This window comes from Vipera ursinii (genome assembly GCF_947247035.1).
Source record: "Vipera ursinii genome assembly, chromosome: 14".
In the NCBI taxonomy this organism is placed as follows: Eukaryota; Metazoa; Chordata; class Lepidosauria; order Squamata; family Viperidae; genus Vipera; species Vipera ursinii.
This window is the reverse complement of record NC_139527.1, coordinates 4,102,863-4,126,335: the sequence shown is the minus strand read 5'-3', so window position 1 is coordinate 4,126,335 and position 23,473 is coordinate 4,102,863. Positions and strand designations below refer to the sequence as shown.

The window sequence follows — 23,473 nt, the reverse complement described above, 5'->3', positions numbered from 1 at the left end:
ACTTCCTCCATTGGGGAAGAAGGGACAGAAGTGGCCGGGCGCTTCAGAGACAGCCTGTAAATTGTTTGCAGTGGGAGCCTGCAGCATCTCAGCCCGGAGTTCCTCCAGAGAGCAAGCCCCAAGACCAACAACAACAACGACGACAACAACAACAAAAACACGGAGCCGTTTGCTTTTGTTCTGGTTGTACCATAAGTGTGCCAGCGTAGCTTTTTAAAACGTTTTGACTTTTTTAAACGTCAAGTTGAGCATAAGACTCTCCCGGTTCCCCCCCCCCCCTCCTTCCCTCCCCACCCTTCCCTTTTGACTACAGAACTGCTGTGATTGTAGCACTCTTCATTTTTCAGCCAGCAATTATTCATAGTGTGACATTGAGACATTAGCTGTTGCCATGGCAACCAGCTGTAAGTAGCAAAGATACAGGCATGATGTCAGAAGAAGAGCCTTGCCTGAAACGCACTCCGTCTTCAGGTGTGTGTGTGTGCGTGGCTGTGTGTGTGCGCTTGCTTGCTTGCTTGGGTGCTTTAAAATAAATGATTTTATGGTCTTATTGCACGGACATTCTTCTTGTTCCTCTGCCATACTTTTTCCTGGACTCTGCGGGAAAGCCTACGATGGTAGAGAAATTTCCTACTTGCTTTGCTGTGGGTTTCCCCCCCCCCAGGTGTTAATACAATTGGGATTTTAACCATTCTAGGGTGCATGTTTTAAAGAGAGAGAGAGAGAGAGAGAGAGAGAGAGAGAGAGAGAGAGAGAGAGAGAGAGAGAGAGAGAGAGAGAGAGAGAGAGAGAGAGAGAGAGAGAGAGAGCTAGGCTTCGGACAGTTTAGGTCATGGTGCCTCTTGAAGAGATGATTCGTTGGCTGCTTCGGTTCATCTCGAGATTCCCACTTTGATTAGCTTTGCATTGTCCTTCACTTCAAGGACACGAGGATCTCGTTTTTATGGCACAAATAGTCTGTTTAGACTACATGTTTTTGCTCATGTGGCTGCCCCGGAATCTCCATTGATCAGTTAGCATTGGAAAAATGCTGTACGTTGTTGTTGAGCGGGCAAACCGGACAAGGACAATAAAATAATTTCTAGGTTAAGAAGGACATACAGGTAATCCTCAATTTACAACAATTCCTTTAGTGGCTGTTTGAAGTTAGCAACGGGGGAAAAACAATAGTAATATTATTTCCTTAGTTCTAGGTTGCTTCTCTCTTTGATCAGTTTCCATCCACTGCTTCTTGTCCTACCTTCGGGCGCTTTGGAGAATAGCTTGACTCCCTCTTCTTTGGGGCAACCCTTGAGATATTGGAAGGCTGCTATCGTGTCCTCCCTCGTCCTTCTCTTCATTAGACTAGACATCCCCAATTCCAGCAACCGTTCCTTATAGGTTTTAGCCTCCGGTCCCCAGATCATCTTTGTTGCTCTTCTCTGCACTCTTTCTAGAGTCTCAACATCTTTTTTTACATTGTGGTGACCAAAACTGGATGCCGTATGCCAAGTGTGGCCTTACCAAGGCCTTGTAAATATAAGGCAATATAAGGCAAGGCAAGCTACTATATATAAACCAGCAGTAAATCTTGCAAATAGGGACGCGGTGGCTCAGTGGGTTAGGATGCTGAGCTTGTCGATCAGAAGGTCGGCAGTTTGGCGGGTCGAATCCCGAGTGCCGCATAACAGAGTGAGCACCTGTTACTCATCCCAGCTTCTGCCAACCTAGCAGTTCGAAAGCAGGTAAAAAGGCAAGTAGAAAAATAGGGACCACTCCGGTGGGAAGGTAACAGCGTTCCGTGCGCCTTTGGCGTCTAGTCATGCCGGCCACATGACCACGGAGATGTCCTCGGACAAGCGCTGGCTCTTCAGCTTTGAAACGGAGATGAGCACCGGCCCCTAGAGTCGGAAACGACTAGCACGCATGTGCGGGGGAACCTTTACCTTTACCTTTAAATCTTGCAATCACCTGCCCTGATGACGTTACCTAGTTGGGTAGTGAAATGTCTGCAAGCAAACCACCAACCTCAGAAAGCACTAAGAACCTCATAAAACAATGTTACTCACATTTCCTGTCGTTTGGTTTCGTTGCTTTATTTTTTTCCCCTTAAACAAATGGGTGTGAGCGTCAGCAGGACAGCCCTTGTACTGAAACGCTGCCCTTACTTGTGCCCGTTTAATTACCTTCCAAGGCATTTGGGATTTGAATGAACTACCACTCTGGAGCAATACACTAAAATGAACTCCAGCCATTTTAGCAGAATTAAAAAGATGGATCCCTTAGCAATTTACTGGGGGGTTGGGTTTTTTTGTTGTTCTTGTTGTTGCTTCTATTGTTGCCTAGCCGGACGAGTAAAGAAAGGAGAGACGGGGGTCTTGATAACCCCTTCAGTGGGCTGGCATCTTCTGCAGATGCCAAAGAATCTTAACCATTGAAGTTGAATCGGCCTCTCGAATTTGATCCAGAAGCTTCAACGCATTCCCTTCATGCTCGTGTCACCTGTCACTTTAACTCAGAAGCACCAAAATCTATTCCCCTAAAATGCACTGACACAAAAAATACTAAAGAAGATTATTGCACATACCGGGAAATTCTCCTCCAAATATGTTCCCTGGACAGAAGGCCTTCTTCTCCCCGCCCCCAATAAGCAGTAATTCACTAAACTTCTAAGCATGTTATTAAAATGGTGCAGTGTTATGCCAACCAATCAATCAAACCTTTTGAAGATTATGTACCCTGGGTAACATTATATTGTGGATTCCTGGATAAATAGAAGATCCAAGTCAAGAAATGGTTGGAGGGCACGTCCTGCAGCCAAACTGACGATGCTGAGCGAGTTGGACTCCGGCTATTACAAGGAGGAGAGGACAACTTGCGTGTGTCCTCTTGACTTCTGTGGTGGAAGAAAGAAGGCTTCTATGCATAATAACGTGGAGTTTTGCACTGGCAGCCTAGGAGTGACTTCCAGTTTGGTTAGCTATTTGGAGACGTGCTATAAGCGATGTGCATGTCCCGAGACATGTGGCATCGCACGTGTTTTATGAATGGTGTTGATGTATGAATCTGCATACAGTATCTGAATTCTGGTCCAGAAGCTCCATTGCATACTTGCAGAGGATGGATGGATGGATGGATAGGTGAGTAGATAGTTGAATCGATAGGTATATGGATGGATGGGTGGGTGGGTGGATAGTTGGATGGGGGATGGCTAGGTATGTAGATAGATGATAGATAGATAGATAGATAGATAGGGTGGGTGGATGGATGGTTGGATGGATGGATGGATGGATGGATGGATGGATGGATGGATGGATGGATGGATTGACAGCCAGCCACATGTGTGGATGGATAGGTAGATAGATAGGTATGTAAATATATTATAGATGGATAGCTAGACAGACAGACAGAACCAGCCTTGTTCTCTAATTTCTGGAGTAGCCTTGTACCATGTTTGAGAAATTGCATGACACCTTGGAGGGTCCAGAGACAGAGAATAATGGTGTCTTGAGACAAACTTGAGGGGACCCTAAAGTTCTTGAGACCCTTTGTACCTCCATCGACAGTCCACATTTCCACCTCTTTAACTGTTTTCCTAGACCATGAGATTAGAAAAGTGATCGGTGGTGCACATAATTTTTTTTCTTCTTCCCGTCAACCAGTATTAGCAGACTGGGGTCGTAACGCCTGCAGATCTGTCTGATTAGGAAATAGGGCTGCATTGCACTAATTAATCCACTGCCAGCTTTTGGGGTTTAATCACAATTGGATATAATACTCCAGTCACTTAAAGTGGCTTACGACTCCCACCAGCAAACCGAGGGACAACCGTTGTTGCCTCTCACAGCAGATAAAATCCCAGCCCTGACCTCAAAACTATTTAATTTCTGTCTTTTGCTGAGATTTCACTGTGCTGCTAATGTTGAGTGTTTCCCTTCTAATAAAACTGCTTGAGCTGGCAGAGATCCTGAATCAGCAGTGCCCTCCCTCCCTTTCTTCCAAACCATTGAACGTTCTGTTAAAAGGCTAGTCTTCTTTGAGATTTGCATGAAAATTTCAGGCACCCGGGGGAAAAAAAACAACTAGCAGGATTCAATCCTTACTGCTGTTGGCATGTGTGACCGCAGATGATGACAAAGGAGTGACTAACGCAAATATTTCAGTGCAGCTAATATTTATTCGGTCAATCAGCAGCAAAAGTTTTAAAAGAACAAAAGCAAAGCGAAGCAGCTAAATGCAATAATATACTAACCGCTCGCAGAATAAATCCCAAAATATAACAGTCATTCCTCTATTACTATGCTAATGCACTCCTTACCCGGGTGATAAATAATGCAACTATGCGTTCGTATTAGGTTTTGTTTTAAGGGTACCGCCAAAATCATTCCTTTAAAAAAAAAAACCAGCTCTGATAATTGAACTGCTTCGGATTTTTTTGAGTTCTCCACAGGTAAACCTTTGCAATTGGTGCTTTACCTGACAATACAAGCAATTCATCTTAAATTTTTGAAGGCGTGCTGTGTTGTATTCCAATAACAAATTAAAAAAATAACAACAGTCAGGCAACTGGCTGTTTCAAGAGATGTTGTGAGGATTCTCCTTGCCACGAACAATCCACACAATACCCAGTTAAGATTCCCCCCCTCTCTCTCTTTTATTTTTGAGTGTACATTTTTTGCATTTGCTCTCTCTTCTGCTGGTTAAACTTCTTCTCTTGAGACCATGCTTAGAATACAGCATCTAGTTTTGCTCACCATGTTGTAAAATGACGTTGAGACTCCAGAAAGACTGCAAGAAAAGAGCAACAAAGAGGATTAGGAGGCTGGATGCTAAAAACATATGAAGAACGGTTGCAGGAATTGGGTATGTCTAGTCCAGGGACGCGGTGGCTCAGTGGGTTAGGACGCTGAGCTTGTCGATCAGAAGGTCGGCAGTTTGGCGGGTCGAATCCCGAGTGCCGCGTAACAGAGTGAGCGCCTGTTACTCGTCCCAGCTTCTGCCAACCTAGCAGTTCGAAAGCACGTAAAAATGCAAGTAGAAAAATAGGGAGCACTCCGGTGGGAAGGTAACAGCGTTCTGTGCGCCTTTGGCGTCTATAGGGTCTCCTGCTTGAGGCGGGGTTCCAATTATAAGACCTCCAAGGTACCCTCCAACTCTCTTATTCTGCTATTCTTCATCCCCACGCATAATTGGAATCTATCATGCTTTCATATTATGTTTGGCCAGCTGCAGTGGGAAGCAAACAAACAACGAATCCTTAAAGAGTATTTTTTTTAAAAAAAATCTACTTTTAATGGGAAAAACATGGTTACTAGATGTTTTCTAGTTTTGTTCATTGCCCTAGAATTTTATTTGGTTCCTAAATGGATTTTTTTTAAAAAAAGAAGAAGAAGAAGAACCCAACAACCAAAACCTAAATCATATTTTGAAGAACACCTGCTGACATCGATGTAACCTTCCAGAGTTTCTCCACGGAGACCTTGGGCTGCCTCTTTGCCATAATATTTTAACTCTAGTGACATGGGAAAGGCTGATGCGGTTGACTCCAACTGCTTGCTTTCGATTCACATGCGTGCTCTCTCCATGGTGGAGTTGCAATATGCTATAGCATTTCTCTCTCTTTTTGCAGGAACATGTGGAAAAGCCATTTCTCCCTGCTGGAGACAAAAGTACTCAAGTTGATAGAACTTTTGGCTGGATCCATTATAAAGCAGTTATCCGGTTAACCTTCTCCTTTCCAGATACTTTTTCTGCCAGGAAAGAGCAGGTCCTTTCTTTCTTCCACTGCGTTGTGGTGAGATTAGAATGTTACAACTGTAATCTGTAGTCTCAAAGGTAAAGTTTCCCCCGCACATGCGTGCTAGTCGTTTCCAACTCTAGAGGCCGGTGCTCATCTCTGTTTCAAAGCTGAAGAGCCAGCGCTTGTCCGAGGACGTCTCCGTGGTCATGTGGCCGGCATGACTAGACGCCGAAGGTGCACGGAGCGCTGTTACCTTCCCACCGGAGTGGTCCCTATTTTTCTACTTGCATTTTTACATGCTTTCGAACTGCTAGGTTGGCAGAAGCTGGGACGAGTAACAGGTGCTCACTCTGTTACGCGGCACTTGGGATTCAACCCGCCAAACTGCTGACCTTCTGATCGACAAGCTCAGCGTCCTAACCCACTGAGCCACCGCGTCCCCCTGTAGTCTCTAAATTAAGATAAATGCATAGATGAAAACTTTGGAAGGTTGTCCCCGTTGAGTTGGAAGGGCCCTTGGAGGTCTTCTAGTCCAACCCCCTGCTCAAGAAGGAGACCCTAGACCATTTCAGACAGGCGGGTGTCCATTCTCTTCTTCAAAAGCCCCAGTGATGGAGCACCCACAACTTCTGAAGGCAACCTGTTCTGTCGATTAATTGATTTCACTGTTAGGAAATTTCTTCTCAGAACATAGAAAGATAGGGTGGGATTGGAGTCTTCCAAATTTTTCGAACAGCAGGAGCCTTGTACCATCCCAGTCATCCAGTCTGTTTGTCTATATATTATATGTCTGATATGAGATCATCCTGGATTCTTCAATATATGGTTGAGCTTTAGGATCCTCTCTAATCCTGGTATTTTATTTATTTATTTATTTATTTTAAAAAAGGATCAGTTGACATGCACTTGCATTCAGAACCGGTTTTTGGGTGTGTGGGTGTGGGTGTTTTTTTAAAAAACAACAACAACAGCTAAAATGGCACTTTGGGAAATCACTGTTAATTGGAAGCATTAATGTACCTATTGATGGATGACCAGAAAAATGAAGTAGTTAACTTGGTGACTGCAAGAGTAACAACAGCTTAATTTCTAGAGCACCTGTGGATCACCATCACTTTATTTCCACGCTTCTGTTTTAGTACCGTATTTTCCGGCGTATAAGACAACCCGGCGTATGAGACGACCCCCCAACTTTTGAGAAGATTTTCATGGGTTAAAAAGTCGTCTTATACGCCGGAAAATACGGTATTAAGATTGCATTGCGGGTTTTTTCCCCCCATACGCTGAATGAAATTAACTGTAACACTTCCTGCACTGCAGAATGGCTATCAAATTCATTTCATAGAGGATTTTATTTTACTTTATTATTTTTTGCATTGCATTGCACTGCACTGCACTGTATTTATTTATTTTTTAATTTGCCACCCATTTTGCTATAAGGCGGTTCTACTTGGTTTTGAAAATTAAAACAGGGCTGGACTCGGAGCAATTTGACAAGTTTTGAATCAGTTTGTTAAAGTTGTATATAATCCCAAAACTGGGACTCAGGGACATCTTCCCCAGATAATTCCAGATTATGCTGAGTAGGAATGTGATGCGGTTTTAAAGATCTTAAAGTCTTTCATAGCTGTCTCTTCCCCTGTGGCAGTTAAGATGTCCAACTAAGCAGTAACTATCACTAACCGGCTTTTGCAAACAGTCATTAAAATATGTCACTGCCTGGTTTTGCTGCTTCACAAATAATTTCCCCAATTGATTGATTGACTATTAGTTGATTGCTGCATTTGGACACAGTTGTGTTCCCTTTCCTTCAGTGGCAGAGGTAATTCAAAGGCTTTTACTTCTCTCGGTGTGATTTTTTAAAAAAATAATTATTTTTTATAAATTTGAGATAATTCTTATCTCACTCCAGGTGAAGGGGTCAGCAAAGGAATGGTGAATTTGCAGAGATGGCAAACATGACCTGTTTAATTACAGAAAAGAGAATAACTACATTTCTTAGTGACTGGAAACCCTTTATGGACTTTATGAAAGAAAAAAAAAGAACCATTATTACTTTGCTTAATGGGTTTGATGATGAGAAAGGGTAGTTTAAAAAGAAGGAAGTTATGATGGAAGCTCAGAGAGGATAAAAGTTGCATTTACAACTGCTGTAAAGAAAATGGGAAGCGATCTCCTTACATTTTCTCTCCCCTTTCTCTATTTTTCTCCTTTCTCCTTTGTTCCTTCGTTCTTTTCTTGTAACTTTTCTTTTACTTCCCTTTTCCATTGAAATGTTTCAACGCTGTAAAAAAAAAATTCTGTAACAAAAATTGATTTTAAAAAGTGATGAAATGCAGCTGGAAGTACAAGAGCAGGGAAAATGATTTACGGATTCTTAAATGTTTAGAGTGAGTTATTAAGTATAGAAAGCTGTGATTAGTAAGTAACTAGGGTGGGGAAACAATTGCTGATTCTTGGAAGCCGGTATTATATAATAAGGAGCCTTCCCCCCCCCTCCACCGACATTTTGAACAACCTTTTTATTGCCTTTCTGATGCCAAAGGCCTGCAGGGAATGGAGAAATGATGCATTTTAACTTGTTATTTATTTGAATGCCATTCAGCTGAATTAACTGTCCTGACCTGTTACAAAAAAAAAAAACTTGTTAGTACAGTGTAAACTATTTTTCCACTGGCTTTTGATATTAAAAAGGGAATCTACTAATGCAGCTAAAAAAACAAGAAAAAAAAACGGAGCTGTCTAAAGATCACATGGAAATCGGAATTAAAAAAAAAGAGGTACGTTATGTTGAAACTTTGAACTGCTAAGTAATCTATCCGCCAGCCGGGGTACCTCGGTACTCAACCGCTTTGCAACTCGTTTTTTTTCGTGTTTGTCGCATCTTCCGGAACCCATGAATGTCGAGTACCGAGGCACCACTGTACTCTCAAAACAGCCATACCTATGGTGGCTGGAACGTTGTGGAATGTAAAGAAAATTGCAGTTAACAGCAGTGCTTTTTTTTGTAAAAGAAAAAGGTGCCGGAACTCACACGTGTCATACAACCCGCCTTGCCTACCCTACAAGGTTCCATCCAAAAAAAGGTGCCGGAACTCCGTTCTGAGCGTTCTATGAGAAAAAAAGCCCTGAGTAACAAGTAACACTTAAAGTTTGCGTAGTGGCACAAAACCACATAAGCTCGTTTGCTCGCAGGCCCTCCCTGAGCGTGCAAACCCATTTCCGTATTTCCTACTTGGGTCTGGAAAACTGCAACGCAGATTGCTGGAGCTGATCTTTTCCCTCCCCCCCTTCCCCCCCCTTGCAAAACTGGAACTAGTAAGACTTTTAAGAGATAAGATCAGCCAGAAGAGAGAGTATGAAGGGGTACAAGGAGATTATTTCTAGCCTGCTAGTTTTGGCAAGAACGGGTTACCAAGTGTCACGATAATGCCTTTATAACATGATCTAAGCACTTTCACAGCACTCTGGATGTTACTGAAACAAATGGGCTAATTAATAATCTTAGAAGGAGTATCTCGGTTTCTTTTTTTTTTCTTTTCGAGCTTCCCATTTCTGAATTTGTCAGATAGCAGCTGGTTGGCTCCTTCGGGTAGATTTTTAAATGGGTCATCTTCTGATCAGAAAGAGTTACATCAGCGTTTCCTGATGGAGGGACATGGGACCTACCGCCTTATCTGGATAATACTGAATTAGCCTTATTTATTTATTTATTTTAAAAAATGGGTTGCATAGAGGATCTCGGGTGCTTCCTTTCAAGCTCAGAAATTGCGGCCTCGGAAATTACGAGAGGTGTTGCGTTACCCCCACGAATGTTAAAAAAGCATTTTTTTGGGGAACCGGATCTGGAACGTTACATCCCTTTTGGAGGAAGCCCGTGTAGTCCAGGACCTTTACCGAGATGAAACCGTTGTGTTCTTTTAAGGAAGAGCCCGATAAACTTAAAACGACGTTTCTAAATGATAACAAGCATGTGGCTTAAGCTAATAAATGAAACACAAGGGTGGCGTGCCTCTAGGCGTTGACGCCACCACAGTAATGGAAAGAAATGCAGTGATGATGAAATCCCGCACAAAGAAACGTTTTGCTGTTCACATGAGATGAAATGTTAAAGCGCATTGGAGACATTTGCAAACGTGGCTGAGGAGCTGGGCGTACGTAAAAGGCAAGGGCTGTTTTCTGCAATGGAAGAAAAGCAGGAATTTGCTGTTAAATTGGTGACAATTGCAGGGCCCCTAATGAATCCTGAACGTCCAGCATAATGAGGAATAATCTAATGATCTGATGATGTTCCTTAGTTTGTCACGGGACGTCTGCAAGAAAACCACCAAGCTCAGAGCTACAAATAACTCTCCTGTACGGAGGGAATAATCTGCTCCTTCGGCAAGATGCTTTACTCAGTGCACAAGTTTGGAAAACACAATCGCCACCGATTGTGCCTGTGGTGCCGCTACATTCAGGACCTTTGCGAAGTTGGTGATAGGCCATCGTCTATGGTTTATTCTAACATTGGTGGATAATCTGAACATAGCATTGTCACATTTGATAACGCTTGGCTTGATCAAGTTTTCCTTCTAGATCAGGGGGTCTTCAAACTTGGCCCTTTTATGACTCGTGGACTTCAACTCCCAGAATTCCTTAGCCAGCGTGCCTAGCTGAGGAATTCTGGGAGTTAAAGTCCACGAGTCATAAAAGGGCCAAGTGTGAAGACCCCTGTTCTAGATGTAGAGAATGACCAGGCTGAGCCAAAAACACCATAAGATTGGAGTGGCTACGACCCCATAAGAGGCTTAAACCCAGCCCCGTTGTCTCTTTATCTGGTGCCATTTTGCCTTGACCATTAGTAAATCAAGATTCTTGTGTAGAGGTAGCATGAAATAAACTGCTAGTGCTTTTGAACTCTTATCCTGGCTCCTGATTTCCTGCACCGGACCCTGGCTGGTTTTAACCAGAAGAAGCGGTTGTGCGAAAGACACCCACATTTGAAAAGAAATCACCGTCTTGTGTTCTTCTGTAGCCGCAATGTTTAAGCTCGGAAATGCTGCCCAAGGAGAGATCCAACCGAGAATTAAGGAGAAATGTTCTGACAAGTGAGAACAATCAGTGGAACGTCTTGCCTCTGGAAGTTGTGGGTGCTCCATCACTGGAGGCTTTTAACCAGAGACCGGACAGCCACTTGTCTGAAATGCTATGGGGTCTTCTGCTCGAGCAGTGGGGGTTGGACTAGAAGACCTCCAAGGTCCCTTGTAACTCATATGGCACACAGTCAATGTGAGCGCGCTGCGTGATTGACATAACCCAGTGCCTTTTTCTGTAGCTGGGGGAAAAGAAAAAAAAATTGGAAGTGCCTTTTCAAGTGGCTTGTAAGCTTTGGCTAAAGATGGAAGAGATCTACGCTGGAAAAGTCTTAATTTGGCACGTAACGTGGATAGCTAGCCAATTGAAATTCTCGTTCGCTCTTGAGGATGAGCAATTGGTCGCTATTTTAGATTCTATTAAGCCGAAGATGAATTTTCAATGACATCTGATTAAGTTAATTATTTTCAGAAAGCCCTTCATGTATATCTCTTTATGTTGATCAAAGCCAGCTCTCGTGGGATATTGGTGCATTCAGGCGGCTACGCCAAGTGGCTGCGCTCGCACACTTGGCTGATTATTCGAAATTAAGAGCTATTTCATCCTCCAAATAGAAACGTTTGACGCAGAAATCGTGGACATGCAAAGCGGCTTTATCTGTGCTTTCGTCTAGTTTTCCAGGCTGCTCTGTACCATGGGGGGGGGTGGAGGGGGAAAAAAAAGAAAGCATTGAGGGGAGGGGGCAATTTCACCTTTCGAAAGTGCCTGCACTATTATTGCCTTCCTTTGAATTGTTTTGAGTCGGAGCATTTTCATAAATATTGTTAAATTATTAACTGTTTTGGAAACGCGCACTTTGGAGGGCCAGCGTGACTATGCGTAGAAGGGAGGATCAGCTGGCTGAAATGATTTTTTTTTTTGCTGAAGCTGAGATTTATTTATTTTTTTTATAAAGAAGAAAGCTTTTTTAAACGGTCCATTTATTATCGCTTTGCTCCAAACGTGGGTCGCTTTAGAGCAGCGAAGTCCCCCCCCTGCTGGATTATTCCCTCTTCTCCCAATTTAACAGCAACAGCACTTGGATGTGTATACCGCTTCACGGGGCGCGCCCCACTTTGGCAGCCTTTCTTGCCACCCTTGTTAAGTGAAGCCCTGCCGTTGTGGATGGATCATAAGGGCCCCGGGACACTGCAACGGGCACAAACACGAGTCAGTTGCCAAGGGACTGAATTTGCGAGATCAGGCAACTCTGGGGGAGACGGCGACGGTCCTCAGCCCCTTTTTTCAGCGCCACTGTAACTTGGAACGGTCGCTAAATGAACCGTTGTAAGTCAAGAGACTGTTCAGACATTTGTTTGAAATGGTGTAGTAGGGTTTCCTGAGCGGGGGGGGGGGGGTTGGATTAGATAACCTCCAAGGTCCCTTCCAACTACTACTACTACTACCACCACCACAACCTCTTCTCCTTCTCCTCCTCCTCCTCCTCCTCCTCCTCCTCCTCCTCCTCCTCCTCCTCTTCCTCCTCCTCCTATTCTTCCTCCTATTCCTCCTCCCCCCACCACCCTCCTCCTCCTCCCCCACCCTCCTCCTCCTATTCCTCCTTCTCTTCCTCCTCCTCCTCCCCCCTCCTCCTCCTCCTCCTCCTCCTCTTCTTCCTCCTCCTCCTCCTCCTCCTCCTCCTCCTCCTAATCTTCTTCTTCTCCTCCTCCTCCTCCTCCTCTTCCTCCTTCTCCTCCCCCCCTCCTCCTCCTCCCCCCTCCTTCTCCTCCTCTTCCTCCCTCCTCCTCTCCTCCTCCTCCTCCTCCTCCTATTCCTCCTCCTTCTCCTCCTTCTCTTCCTCCTCCTCCTTCCTCTTCCTCTTCCTCCTCTTCCTCCTCCTTCTCCTCCTCCTCCTCCTCCTCCCCTCCTCCTCCTGTATTTCATTTTCAAATCAGTTTAGCAGAGGCCTCCTTATCTGTGCAGACTTGTATCTTCTCTCTCAACAATCAGCCGAGTCCTTTCCAACTTCTGCTTTCGGGGATCCTGCTCAGAATTATTATTAAACATTAAAGGCAGCTTGGGGAAATCCTGATAACACCCTCTTTAAACGTTCCCCACTCAGCCAGCGCTCTTTAACAACCACTCGGTGACTTATGAAAGAAAGGTTGAAGGATAATTTGCTTGTTCATCACAAAGCTGCCATTGGTGTGCAGCACATAAAGTCTGCGGAGGGGGGGGGGCGAGGCTGTGCCTTGGCACAGTGTCTTCTTATCAATACCTCTTGAGGCTTACGTGCCTCCCTGCTCCCTGCTGCGTTATTTTTAATTTTTAATTTTAATTCCATTTATATCCCGCCCTTCTCCGAAGACTCAGGGCGGCTTACAAGCTTAGCAGTAGCCTTCATTCTATGTATATGCCTGCTTGTTAGGGCTTTCACACACACACACCAGCGGCATTATTACAAAGTCAGCTTAATTGCCCCCAACAATCTGGGTCCTCATTTTACCTACCTCGGAAGGATGGAAGGCTGAGTCAACCTTGAGCCTGGTGGGACTCGAACCTGCACTAGTTGCAGGCAGCTGGTGTTACTTAAGGAGGCATTAGCCCACTGCTCCACCAAGGCTCTTTATGTTATGTTGGAAGTGGGGGTGGGTTCCCCGAAAATAGCACGTTTACAATTGGTGCGTTTTGCAGCGCGGTCTAGATTTTAACATGACGTTCAAAAGTCCGCCCGCGAAAGGTGGGATTGCATTATCCTCTAGCAAACCGAGAAATAAAATAAAAAGAGGCGTAGGGGATCCCTTTACCTTCGATCTAGGGCAGGGGTCTGCAACCTCGGCTCTTTTATGACTCGTGGACTTCAACTCCCAGAATTCCTGAGCCAGCATAGCTGGCTCAGGAATTCTGGGAGTTGAAGTCCACGAGTCATAAAAGAGCCGAGGTTGCCGACCCCTGATCTAGGGACTCGAGGGAGTCCTCGGCTAGCAGCAGTTCGTTGAGTGACCGTTTGAAGTTACAACGGCACTGGGGAAAAAACCCTGACTCACGACCGATGTTCACACTTTACGACCATTGCAGCAGCTCCACGGTCAGGCGATCAAAATTCAGCTTGCTTGGCAACTGACCAATCTTTGTGACGGTTTTCAGTGTCCTGGGGGGGGTCAGGTGATCACCTTCTGTTCTATTGGCCTGGTTTCAACAGCTTTACTATACTTGTATTTACCTAATGCAAGAATGCGCGGAATTAGGCTAGCGCTTAAACTCTGAATGTGGGAGCCACACTTAAAAAAACAAAAACAACACAAACAAATCTGGTTTAATTTAAATACTCCTGATGTTTTCATCTTGTTTCCTTTCCCCCACATTAACATTTTCATTTAATTGGTAGCTTTGAAAGGGGCTAATTTGGAAGGCTGCGTTCAAGCCCGGGGCTAAAAGTTATATTTCTGCTTTATGTATATGCACAGGAACCCATGCTAGCTAGGAAGCAGGACGGGAGTGCTTTTATAGAATTGCAACAACTATTTTTGGGCCACAGGAGGGTTTGCCGATAAAAAGGGACAACGTGGGTCTTGTTTTGGTAGCTAAATAACCTCTGCTTTCCTGCACATTTGGGGGGGGGTGTTTGCGGGCATCCCCTTGAGCCTGACTCTGTTTGTGCTTGCGAGAAGGAACAGTGGAGTAAGTTACACAAATACGCAGAAGGTTTCTTGCACGTCTGCTCGGAGGTGCGTGGGCTCACAATCGGGGCCGGGATTTTCCTCCGCTAAGCGAGACGGCGCTTAAGTGAGTCAGACCCACGGGACTGTGGGGTTGCTGCAGTGGTCGTAAGTGTGAAGATCAGTGCTCTTGCAACTTTGAACGGTCGCTAAGCAAACGGTTGTAAGTTGAGGGCCACCTGTAGCTGAAAGGGAGCTCCCAGACTAGGTTAGACCAGGGGAAGCTGTTATTGCCTGCCTGCGCAGGAATGATTTATCAAAGGTGCCGTACTTGTGGCGCAGCACATATTGAAATCCTCTGAACTTAATTAAAAAATGCTCCCTTGCTGGATCTAAATTTGCTTTGTATAAAGCTTATGTCTTCTATACTGCAATGCATCTTATGTGCTCAATAAGGCGGTCTTACGTTCAATAATTATTCGGGTCCAGCCTGGTTACTAAGTAATAATAATCTGGAGCACCACTTGAACACGCACCATCGGCATTGACCAAAAAAAAAAAAAATCACCATCGGTCAATTGCAAACGCAGCTTGACTTGAAACAGCATATAGCCTGTGACCATTTCTTTAACCCCATCAAACAACAACTTCTGCCTACCCCAGGTCCTTGGGAAGCACTCAATAGGTGGATAATAATGCCAAATCCAAGCCTGAAAACATCTGGCTGGCTGGGGGTGGGTGGGACCACCAATAATAATAAATATATTATCTTCCTGGGTGGATGCGAATGCAATTTGGAACTGGCAAAGATTCCCAGTGGATGTCTGTCATACATCTATTTAAAATAATTAACTTATCTTTCAACCTAGAAAGTCACCAGGTGGCTCACGACAGCTGTTAAAATATAATTAAGCAGAAAACCGTTATTTAATAATAACCGTATAAAAGGAAGGTGGGGGGGGGAAAGAAAAACCACATTAACGGAATTGGAAGAATGCAGAACCGAAGGGATGCAAGCTGTTTCAAATGAAGATTTCCCCCCCCCCTTTCCACTTAAGGGGGGAAATAAGGCAGCCTTATTTGGGATGAAAATTCCAGAAATGTTGGGTGTTGCTTTGTGTATTCTGTTCTCCCGTTCTCCAGCCATGTGCCTGCGACATTTTAGATTATCTACGGGTGTTATAATACCCAGTTATGAAACCCACGCTACATCCCCCCCCCTTCGTCCAAGTGGATCCATAAATCACTTCCGCGTTGCTTTTAGTTTCACATTTTGAGATGGGGGGGGGGGACAAAAAAACCCAGACCCTTTTCTCTGTCTCCACTACACAAGTTGCTTCTTTCTCGTCCACTTCTACCCAAGTGGATAAACAAGTATATCACGCACATCTGCTTTTTTTTGCTGCACGTTGTATGTTCCCCAGCTGTTCTTCATTACAGTCCCACATTTTGCATGGACCTGATTGCCATGGTTGTCAGTAAACAGATAATGGACATGTGCCATTTAAGCTGTGCACTTGCAGACACGGCCTGTTCTCTCCCCCCCCCCACCCCAAAATCCCCATATTTAGTTGCATGCCCCAGGACACGCTGTGTTCAGCTGTCAGTCTAATCAACGTTCGGAAATTCTTATTCTACTGTCGTTAAGTGTGAACGACACATACTTCATTGTGGGACATCTGTTCGGCCATTATAGGCTGTGCATGGAATTTGTTCTGTTTGGCGGGGGGAGAGGGGGGGAAAAAGCAAAACTATGTCCAAAAACTTTGCAAAAAAAAAAAATCAATAAATTTCAGCTTCCTGCAATAACTCCAGGAAAGTTACAAAAAACTGCGCTACTCGGAACATCTTACATTTTAAGGAGAGACCTGGTTGATACCTAGGATGCTGGCAGCAACCCATGTCAAACATTAGTGCCAGTCAATTTGAGTGTTCAGTTGACTGAGTTTGGTGTTTTATGAATAAAAGTTTTATAATAATAATAATAATAATAATAATAATAATAATAATAATAATAATAATAATAATATTAGTTGGAAGGGACCTTGGAGGTCATCTAGTCCAACCCCCTGCTCAGGCAGGAAACCTATCCCATTTCAGGCAAATGGCTGAACAGTCTCTTCTTAAAAACTTCCAGTCTTGGAGCATTCACCGCTTCTGGAAGCAGGTTGTTCCACTGATTAATCGTTCTAACTGTCAGGAAGTTTCTCCTTAGTTCCAGGTTGCTTCTCTCCTTGACTAGTTTCCATCCGTTGCTTCTTGTCCTGCCTTCGGGCGCTTTGGAGAACAGCTTGACTCCCTCTTCTTTGGGGCAGCCCCTGAGATATTGGAGTACTGCTATCATGTCACCCCTTGTCCTTCTTGTCAATAGAAATTAGAATAGAATAGAATAGAATAGAATAGAATAGAAGAATAGAATAGAATAGAATAGAATAGAATAGAATAGAATAGAATAGAATAGAATAGAATAGAATAGAATAGAATAGAATAGAATAGAATAGAATAGAATAACAGAGTTGGAAGGGACTTTGGAGATCTTCTAGTCCAACCCCCTTGCTCAGGCAGCTTGATTCCCTCTTCTTTGTGGCAACCCCTGAGAGATTGGAAGGCTGCTATCATGTTCCCCCTCGCCTTTCTCTTTATTAAACTTATATATGGAGCATTCACAACTTCTAGAGGCAGGTTGTTCCACTGGTTAATTGTTCTAACGGTCAGGAGGTTTCTCCTTAGTTCCAGGTTGCTTCTCTCCTTGATGAGTTTCCATCCGTTGCTTCTTGTCCTGCCTTCAGGTGCTTTGGAGAGAAGAGCTTGACCCCCCCCCCTCTTCTTTGTTACGACAGCGCACTGTTCTACGTTCTATGAGAAGGAGGCTTACCCCATTTCCCAAGCGCCATGTCTTGTGAATTTCAAGCGAGATGCATAGATTCTGGCGGGCTCCGTTTTCTGATTTTGGGATTTAACGAGCTGCTATTTCTCTCTCTCTCTCTCTCTCTCTCTCTCTCTCTCTCTCTCTCTCTCTCTCTCTCTCTCTCTCTTCCTTGCAGTGAGCATTTGTCCTGCGCCTTCACCTTCTTCCTCCACGGAGAAAGCAACGTGTGCACAAGTGTGGAGATTGCACAGCACCAGCCCGTCTACCTTATCAGTGAGGAACACCTTCACATGGCCCAATCTTCTCCCATGCCTTTTCAAGGTAGGTTTGTGTGTTCGTGCGTACGGCACAGGCTTCTCAACGGTGATGGGAGCCGGAACAAAACTTTCATTAAATCGTCAGCTGTTGTTGTTGTTTTCCTCCTTCTCGCCAATCACCTCGGCTGGGGAGCCAATGGACTTCCCTGCACTATCTCTAAACGCTCTCCTTCTGTTTTCTTCCACCCTGAATGGAGAATTTTATTTTATTTTATTTTTTTAAATCTCAAAACTGCCCATTCTCGGCCACTCCGAAGCATTTCGGTCCTCTTATCGCAACCATCACCTTTTTGATAGGGACAAAAAAGGGACTTGTTGGCTACAGCCTTTTAAGAGAAGCAGACACACACACCCTCCATTTCAGCCTTCAAAGGAGAATCTTTGTAGCTCGGGGTTGAAAGGAGGGATCCTTGGTGCTCTCTTGGTTGTTTCCTTGCAGGCGTTTCATTACCCAACTAGGTAACATCATCAGCGGTCGTCACTAGCAGTAATGATGTTACTTAATTGGGTAAAGAAACGTCTGCAAGAAAACAAGCCAGCTCAGAGATCACATATGATGCCTCCTCCTCCTCCTCCTCCTCCTCCTCCTCCTCCTCCTCCTCCTCCTCCTCCTCCTCCTCCTCCTCTCCACAAACCTCATTCCGTTTTAGCACTGATGATGTTACCTAATTGGGTAATGAAACGTCTGCAAGAAAACAAGCCAGCTCAGAGATCACATAGGATGCCTCCTCCTCCTCCTCCTCCTCCCCCTCTTCCTCCTCTTCCTCCTCCTCCTCCTCTTCCTCCTCCTCCTCCTCCTCTCCACAAACCTCATTCCGTTTTAGCACTGATGATGTTACCTAATTGGGTAATGAAACATCTGTAAGAAAACAAGCCAGCTCAGAGATCACAAAGGATGCCTCCTCTTTCTCCTCCTCCTCTTCCTCCTCTTCCTCCTCTTCCTCCTCCTTCTCCCTCCCTCCCCCCTTCCCTCCCCCCCTCCCCAAACCTCATTCCGTTCTAGCACTGATGATGTTACCTAATTGGGTAATGAAACGTCTGCAAAAAAGCAAGCCAGCTCAGAGAGCACCAAAGGACCCTCATTTAAGCCTTCATCTGTAAAGTAGAAAAATTCCTTCTTTTCTTCCAAATGTGATGTCTTAATTTCATGGCTCATTTTACCCTCCCCCCTCACCCCCCTCCGGTTTAAAGCAGTTTGCTTTAAAACAATTTACTGTGTCTTTCATGCCAGGAAAAAAAAAAACACAACCTGTTATGGAATGGCGTGCACGTTGAACGGCTGTCCACTTTTGTCAAGATTTGTCTTGAACCCTGGCAAACCCATGCTCAGAGAGAGAGAGACTCCAACTTAAAACTACAGTCAGTCCTCAACTCACGACCACGACCGAGCCACCCCCCCCCCATTTTTTTGTGGCTTGAGAAATTTGTTAAGTGAGTTTTGTCCCATTTTTTTTTAACCACCTTTCTTGAGGCCGCTGTTAAATGGATCCCTGCGCTGGTTAAGTTAACCACGCGGTCGTTAAGCGAACCCGGCTTCCCCACCGTCGGCTTTGCTGATCAGAAGGTGGCAAAAAAAAGGGGATCAAGTGAGCCCGGGGCGCTGCAACCGTCGTAAGTACGAGTCAGTTGCCAAGCGTCTGAATTTTGATCACGCGACCGTTGGGGAGGCTGCAACGGTCGTAAGTGTGAAAAACGGTCCTAAGTCCTCCTCCCCCCACCCTCCGGTAAGGTTGTAGTTTCGAACGGTCACTAAACGAGTGCTTGTAAGTCAGGGACTCCCTGCGTACCTTAAAACAGTTGATATCCCCCAAGGAGTGTGGTGGGTCTCAAGCTCTTTCCTTCAAACCCAAACCTCTTTCGGCTTGGATTGGAACTGAGTTCGAAACCCTTGCACGACGCAAGTCGAAAAGAGCCTCGAATGGAAAGCTCTAAAATAAAACCGTGCATCGGGGACTGGATGGACTTAACCCTGGCTTTGTAACCCGTCTCTGGCGACGCCGACACCCAGCTAGTCCTCTCTTCATTTTGCTTTTCTGTTTTTATGCTTGAAGCAGCTCCACTTTTATCGATTACTTGTTTCCCCACCCCACCCCCTGCCCCCCGGGAAAATAGTAGCATGTCTCTCTCTTCTTTTTTTTTTTTTGCTTGTAAGCCGCCCTGAGTCTTCGGAGAAGGGCGGGATATAAATGGAATTAAAATAAAATAATAAAAATAAATATTAGCCTGTCTGTGCACTTTTTTTATTTTAAAGGATCGCAAGATGTCCCACGCGGTCAGAATATCTTCCTGGGACTTTAGCTTGCTGGCGGGGCAACGTCTCAGCTTTTAAAATCACAATAATTTTTTTTTTCTCGGCCCAGTTTGGGACAGGCAGTCCTCAGCTTAGCAACGGTTCGTTGTTTGAAGTTGCAACAGAAAAAGTGACCTTGGATCGTTTTGCACACTGATGACCGTTGCAGCCTCCCCGTTGGTCACGTGACCAAGATTTAGACACTTGGCACTTGGCTCGTACTTACGACGGTTGCACTGTCCCGGGGCCACGAGATCCCCTTTTGCAAACTTCTGACAAGCAAAGTCAATGGGGGGAAGCCAGATTCAATTAACAACCATGGAACTAACTTAACAATTGGGGAAAAGAAAGAACTTCAAATGGGGGCAAAACTCACTTATTAATGTCTCACTTTGCAGCGGAAATGTTGCGCTCAGTTGTGCTCGTAAGCTGAGGACTATATCTGGATCTTAATTGCGGTTGTCCCATCCTTGCTTAAATAGCTAGCATTAGGGTTAGAGTTATATTTAGGTTTTCTTTCCCATTCACAGTTATTCTGAATACACCTTGGCTTCCTGTCTGACCTTTATATATCCCAAGTTTTAATTAAATTAATTTAATTAAAATAAAAAAATAAAAAATAAAAAATAATTCTGCTGCAAGGGAGATGGATTTAAATCAAGGTGATGTCAATGGATACCGGGGGCCCATGATAAAAATAATTTTTAAAAAGAGGGATGGGAAGGAGAAGAGAGGAGTTTAAACCATTTCCCTTGGTAATTCATGTATTTCCTGAAGAGGTATGCATTTTAATTGGTTGCTGTAACAATTAGCCAATGTTGGCTTGTAAAGCCCTTATGCTACCTTAGAGCGTAATCCATAACATTTGACCATGCTGTTTTATCCTTTTACATTAAATAATTAGATCTACTTAGAGAGACCGGAGGATGCGGGTTCTGAAATAATGAATTCCTGTTTGCCTGCTTCAGCGTACATACGAGACGTAAAAAGTTCAATCGATTGAAAAATATGGGTATAGTCCCGACAGAAAGGGATGGTGTTTTTGGACTTAACCTAAGAATTAGTGTGGTATACAGGCAGTCCTCGTCTTACAGCCTGCCAAGTGTGAAACTTTGGCAGCTACGTGCCTTTAGGGAAAGGGGTTGGGAAGTGGGTGGATGAAGAAATGAAGCTGCTTCACTTCAACTGCAGACTCTGGGAGCCTGAAGCCTTGTCAAGGACACCCGAACAGGTGTGGATTTGGAGCAGATGGTTCCCCATAACAAAGTGGACTTGTTGATATGGATTCCGTAAGACCGTTGAGGGTTTGGCTGGGAGGACGATTGTTTTAAGTCTGTGAACTGCTATGGGAACCTCAGAGTTGAGTTTCTCTTCGACATAACCAAGCAGTGTGTTCAATAAACAGTAAGATTTTGGGAAATGGAGTTAATCTGGAGTTTTGTTTGGATTCCCGAGCTGGATGTTGACACAGCCATTCTTTTAGCCACCGTTCAGAGTTCCAGTGGCAGTGATAAAAGGGACTTTCAATAACTTAATAACACTTAATAGCCGTTTTGTTTTCTCAATCAGTGTTGATCAGTCCGTATGGCTTAAGTGGTACTTTAACGGGTCAAGGTTACAAGATGTCAGATCCGGCAACCAGGAAGCTAATTGAAGAATGGCAGTATTTTTATCCCATGGTGCTGAAGAGGAAGGAGAGCGTGAAAGAGGAAGAAGAACTGGGATATGACGATGACTTTCCTGTGGCAGTAGAAGTTATTGTTGGTGAGAATCTGTATTTTTTTTTCCTTGAAAAGTCTCTTCGGCTCGGTCAGCAGTTCCAGTTGAAACATAAAAAATAAGACTCCGTCTTGAACTAACGGCGGTTCTTCTCGTGTTTTGATACGTTCTTTTGTTTGAAATTTGGTGGGTTTTGTTTTGTAACTTAGAACCATCTTAGACTATTCCTTTGGGTTTTTATTTAAGCATAAAAGCAATTCCTTCCTTCCTTCCTCCCTCCCTCCCATTTTCCTTCCTCCCTCCTTCCCTCCCTCCCTCCCATTTTCCTTCCTTCCTTCCTTCCTTCCTTCCTTCCTTCCTTCCTTCCTTCCTTCCTTCCTTCCTTCCTACCTACCTACCTACCTACCGCCCTACCTCCCATTTTCCTTCCTTCCTTCCTTCCTTCCTTCCTCCCTCCCTCCCTCCCTCCCTCCCTCCCATTTTTCTTCCTTCCTTCCTTCCTTCCTTCCTTCCTTCCTTCCTTCCTTCCTTCCTTCCTTCCTTCCTTCCTTCCTTCCTTCCTTCCTTCCTTCCTTCCTTCCTTCCTACTGCCCTACCTCCTATTTTCCATCCTTCCTTCCCACCCTCGTTTCAAATAATCGATGCGCATCCACCCAAACACGTAATGGCAGATGCGGCGTGCCATGTCAAAATGCACACGGTGTTGCTGTGTTACAAATACAACCCTTGAAAAAAAGCAACGCCAACTATCTCGTCTCACTCCTACCCTAACCCTTTCTCTCTGCCTTCACAGGGGGCGTCCGAATGGTGTACCCGTCTGCCTTTGTTCTCATCTCTCAAAACGACATTCCCGTGTCTCAGAGCGCTTCCACCCCAGGATGCCACAACAGCGTGGCCCATCAAGGAGCTGGAGCCTTGAAAGACAGCAGCGGTTGTGGGATGTTGCTCACACCACCCACTTCTCCGGAGCAGACTGTCCTAGGTATGTTTCCTTAAGGGTTAGGTGTGTCATTTGAACCCCTCGGCTTTTAGCTGCTGGGATTATTTAGTTCCTTCAGCTGCGGACATTGCGGTCTCCTCTTTACGAAACCATCTCTCTCCTGAAACCTCTCTGGGATTACTTTTGGTAAAGGCTTCCTTAGCACACCAGATTTCCTTGTTTTCTTCTTGATGCCCTAGGAATAAAAAGCTCGGCCTGCCAATATTCAGATACATAATGTAGTTCTGGCATCCGTTATCCTCTAGGTAGACATAATTGCTGAACATACTATTAATTATAGCAGTCGTTGCTTTTTTCCTCCACGAAACATGCTTGCGCAAATTAGGAAAAAAAAACGCGGAGAAAGCTGGAAAAATAAGTCACCGGGCTGACATTTCAGAAGTGAAAAAAAAAAAAAAAAACAGGAGGGAATAAATATACCTTAGGAAACTTATTTCTCTGGGTGGATGTTGAACAGTTTCCCAGGAATAATAATAATAGTAATAATAAGCAACTCATATATTTTCTCTTTAATTGGTGGAAGGCCTGGCTGGTGCCCAGTATTTAATGCTGTTTTGTGAAAAGGTTTTGCTTTTTAATGAATTTCTTTCAGCCCTTCAGCGAAATACGAAGAGAGCATAGTGATAAGAGCCTCCAGCTTACTACATTGCTGGGTTTTGAGAACGTAGAATCCTAGGGCTGGAAGGGACCTTGGAGGTCTTCTAGTCCAACCCTCTGCTCAAGGCAGGAGACCTTATACCAGCCTCCCAAAGCCCCAGAAGGCAGGACAAGGAGCAACAGATGGAAACTAATCAAGGAGAGAAGCAACCTAGAACTAAGGAGAAACTTCCTGACAGTGAGAACAA

At 44.6% G+C, this 23,473-nt stretch overlaps 1 protein-coding gene across 1 annotated transcript in view; it reads left to right on the top strand.

Moving 5' to 3' along the window:
• The window catches only part of MED13L (mediator complex subunit 13L), a gene marked incomplete at its 3' end in the record, with an annotated part of 143,460 nt that overhangs the window by 78,703 nt on the left and 41,284 nt on the right, over positions 1-23,473 (top strand). Inside the window, exons 5-7 of the mRNA XM_083373407.1 lie at positions 17,478-17,623; positions 21,479-21,673; positions 22,422-22,610. Coding sequence (XP_083229533.1) covers positions 17,478-17,623; positions 21,479-21,673; positions 22,422-22,610 — 530 coding nt within the window. The remainder of the gene's footprint in view (positions 1-17,477; positions 17,624-21,478; positions 21,674-22,421; positions 22,611-23,473) is intronic.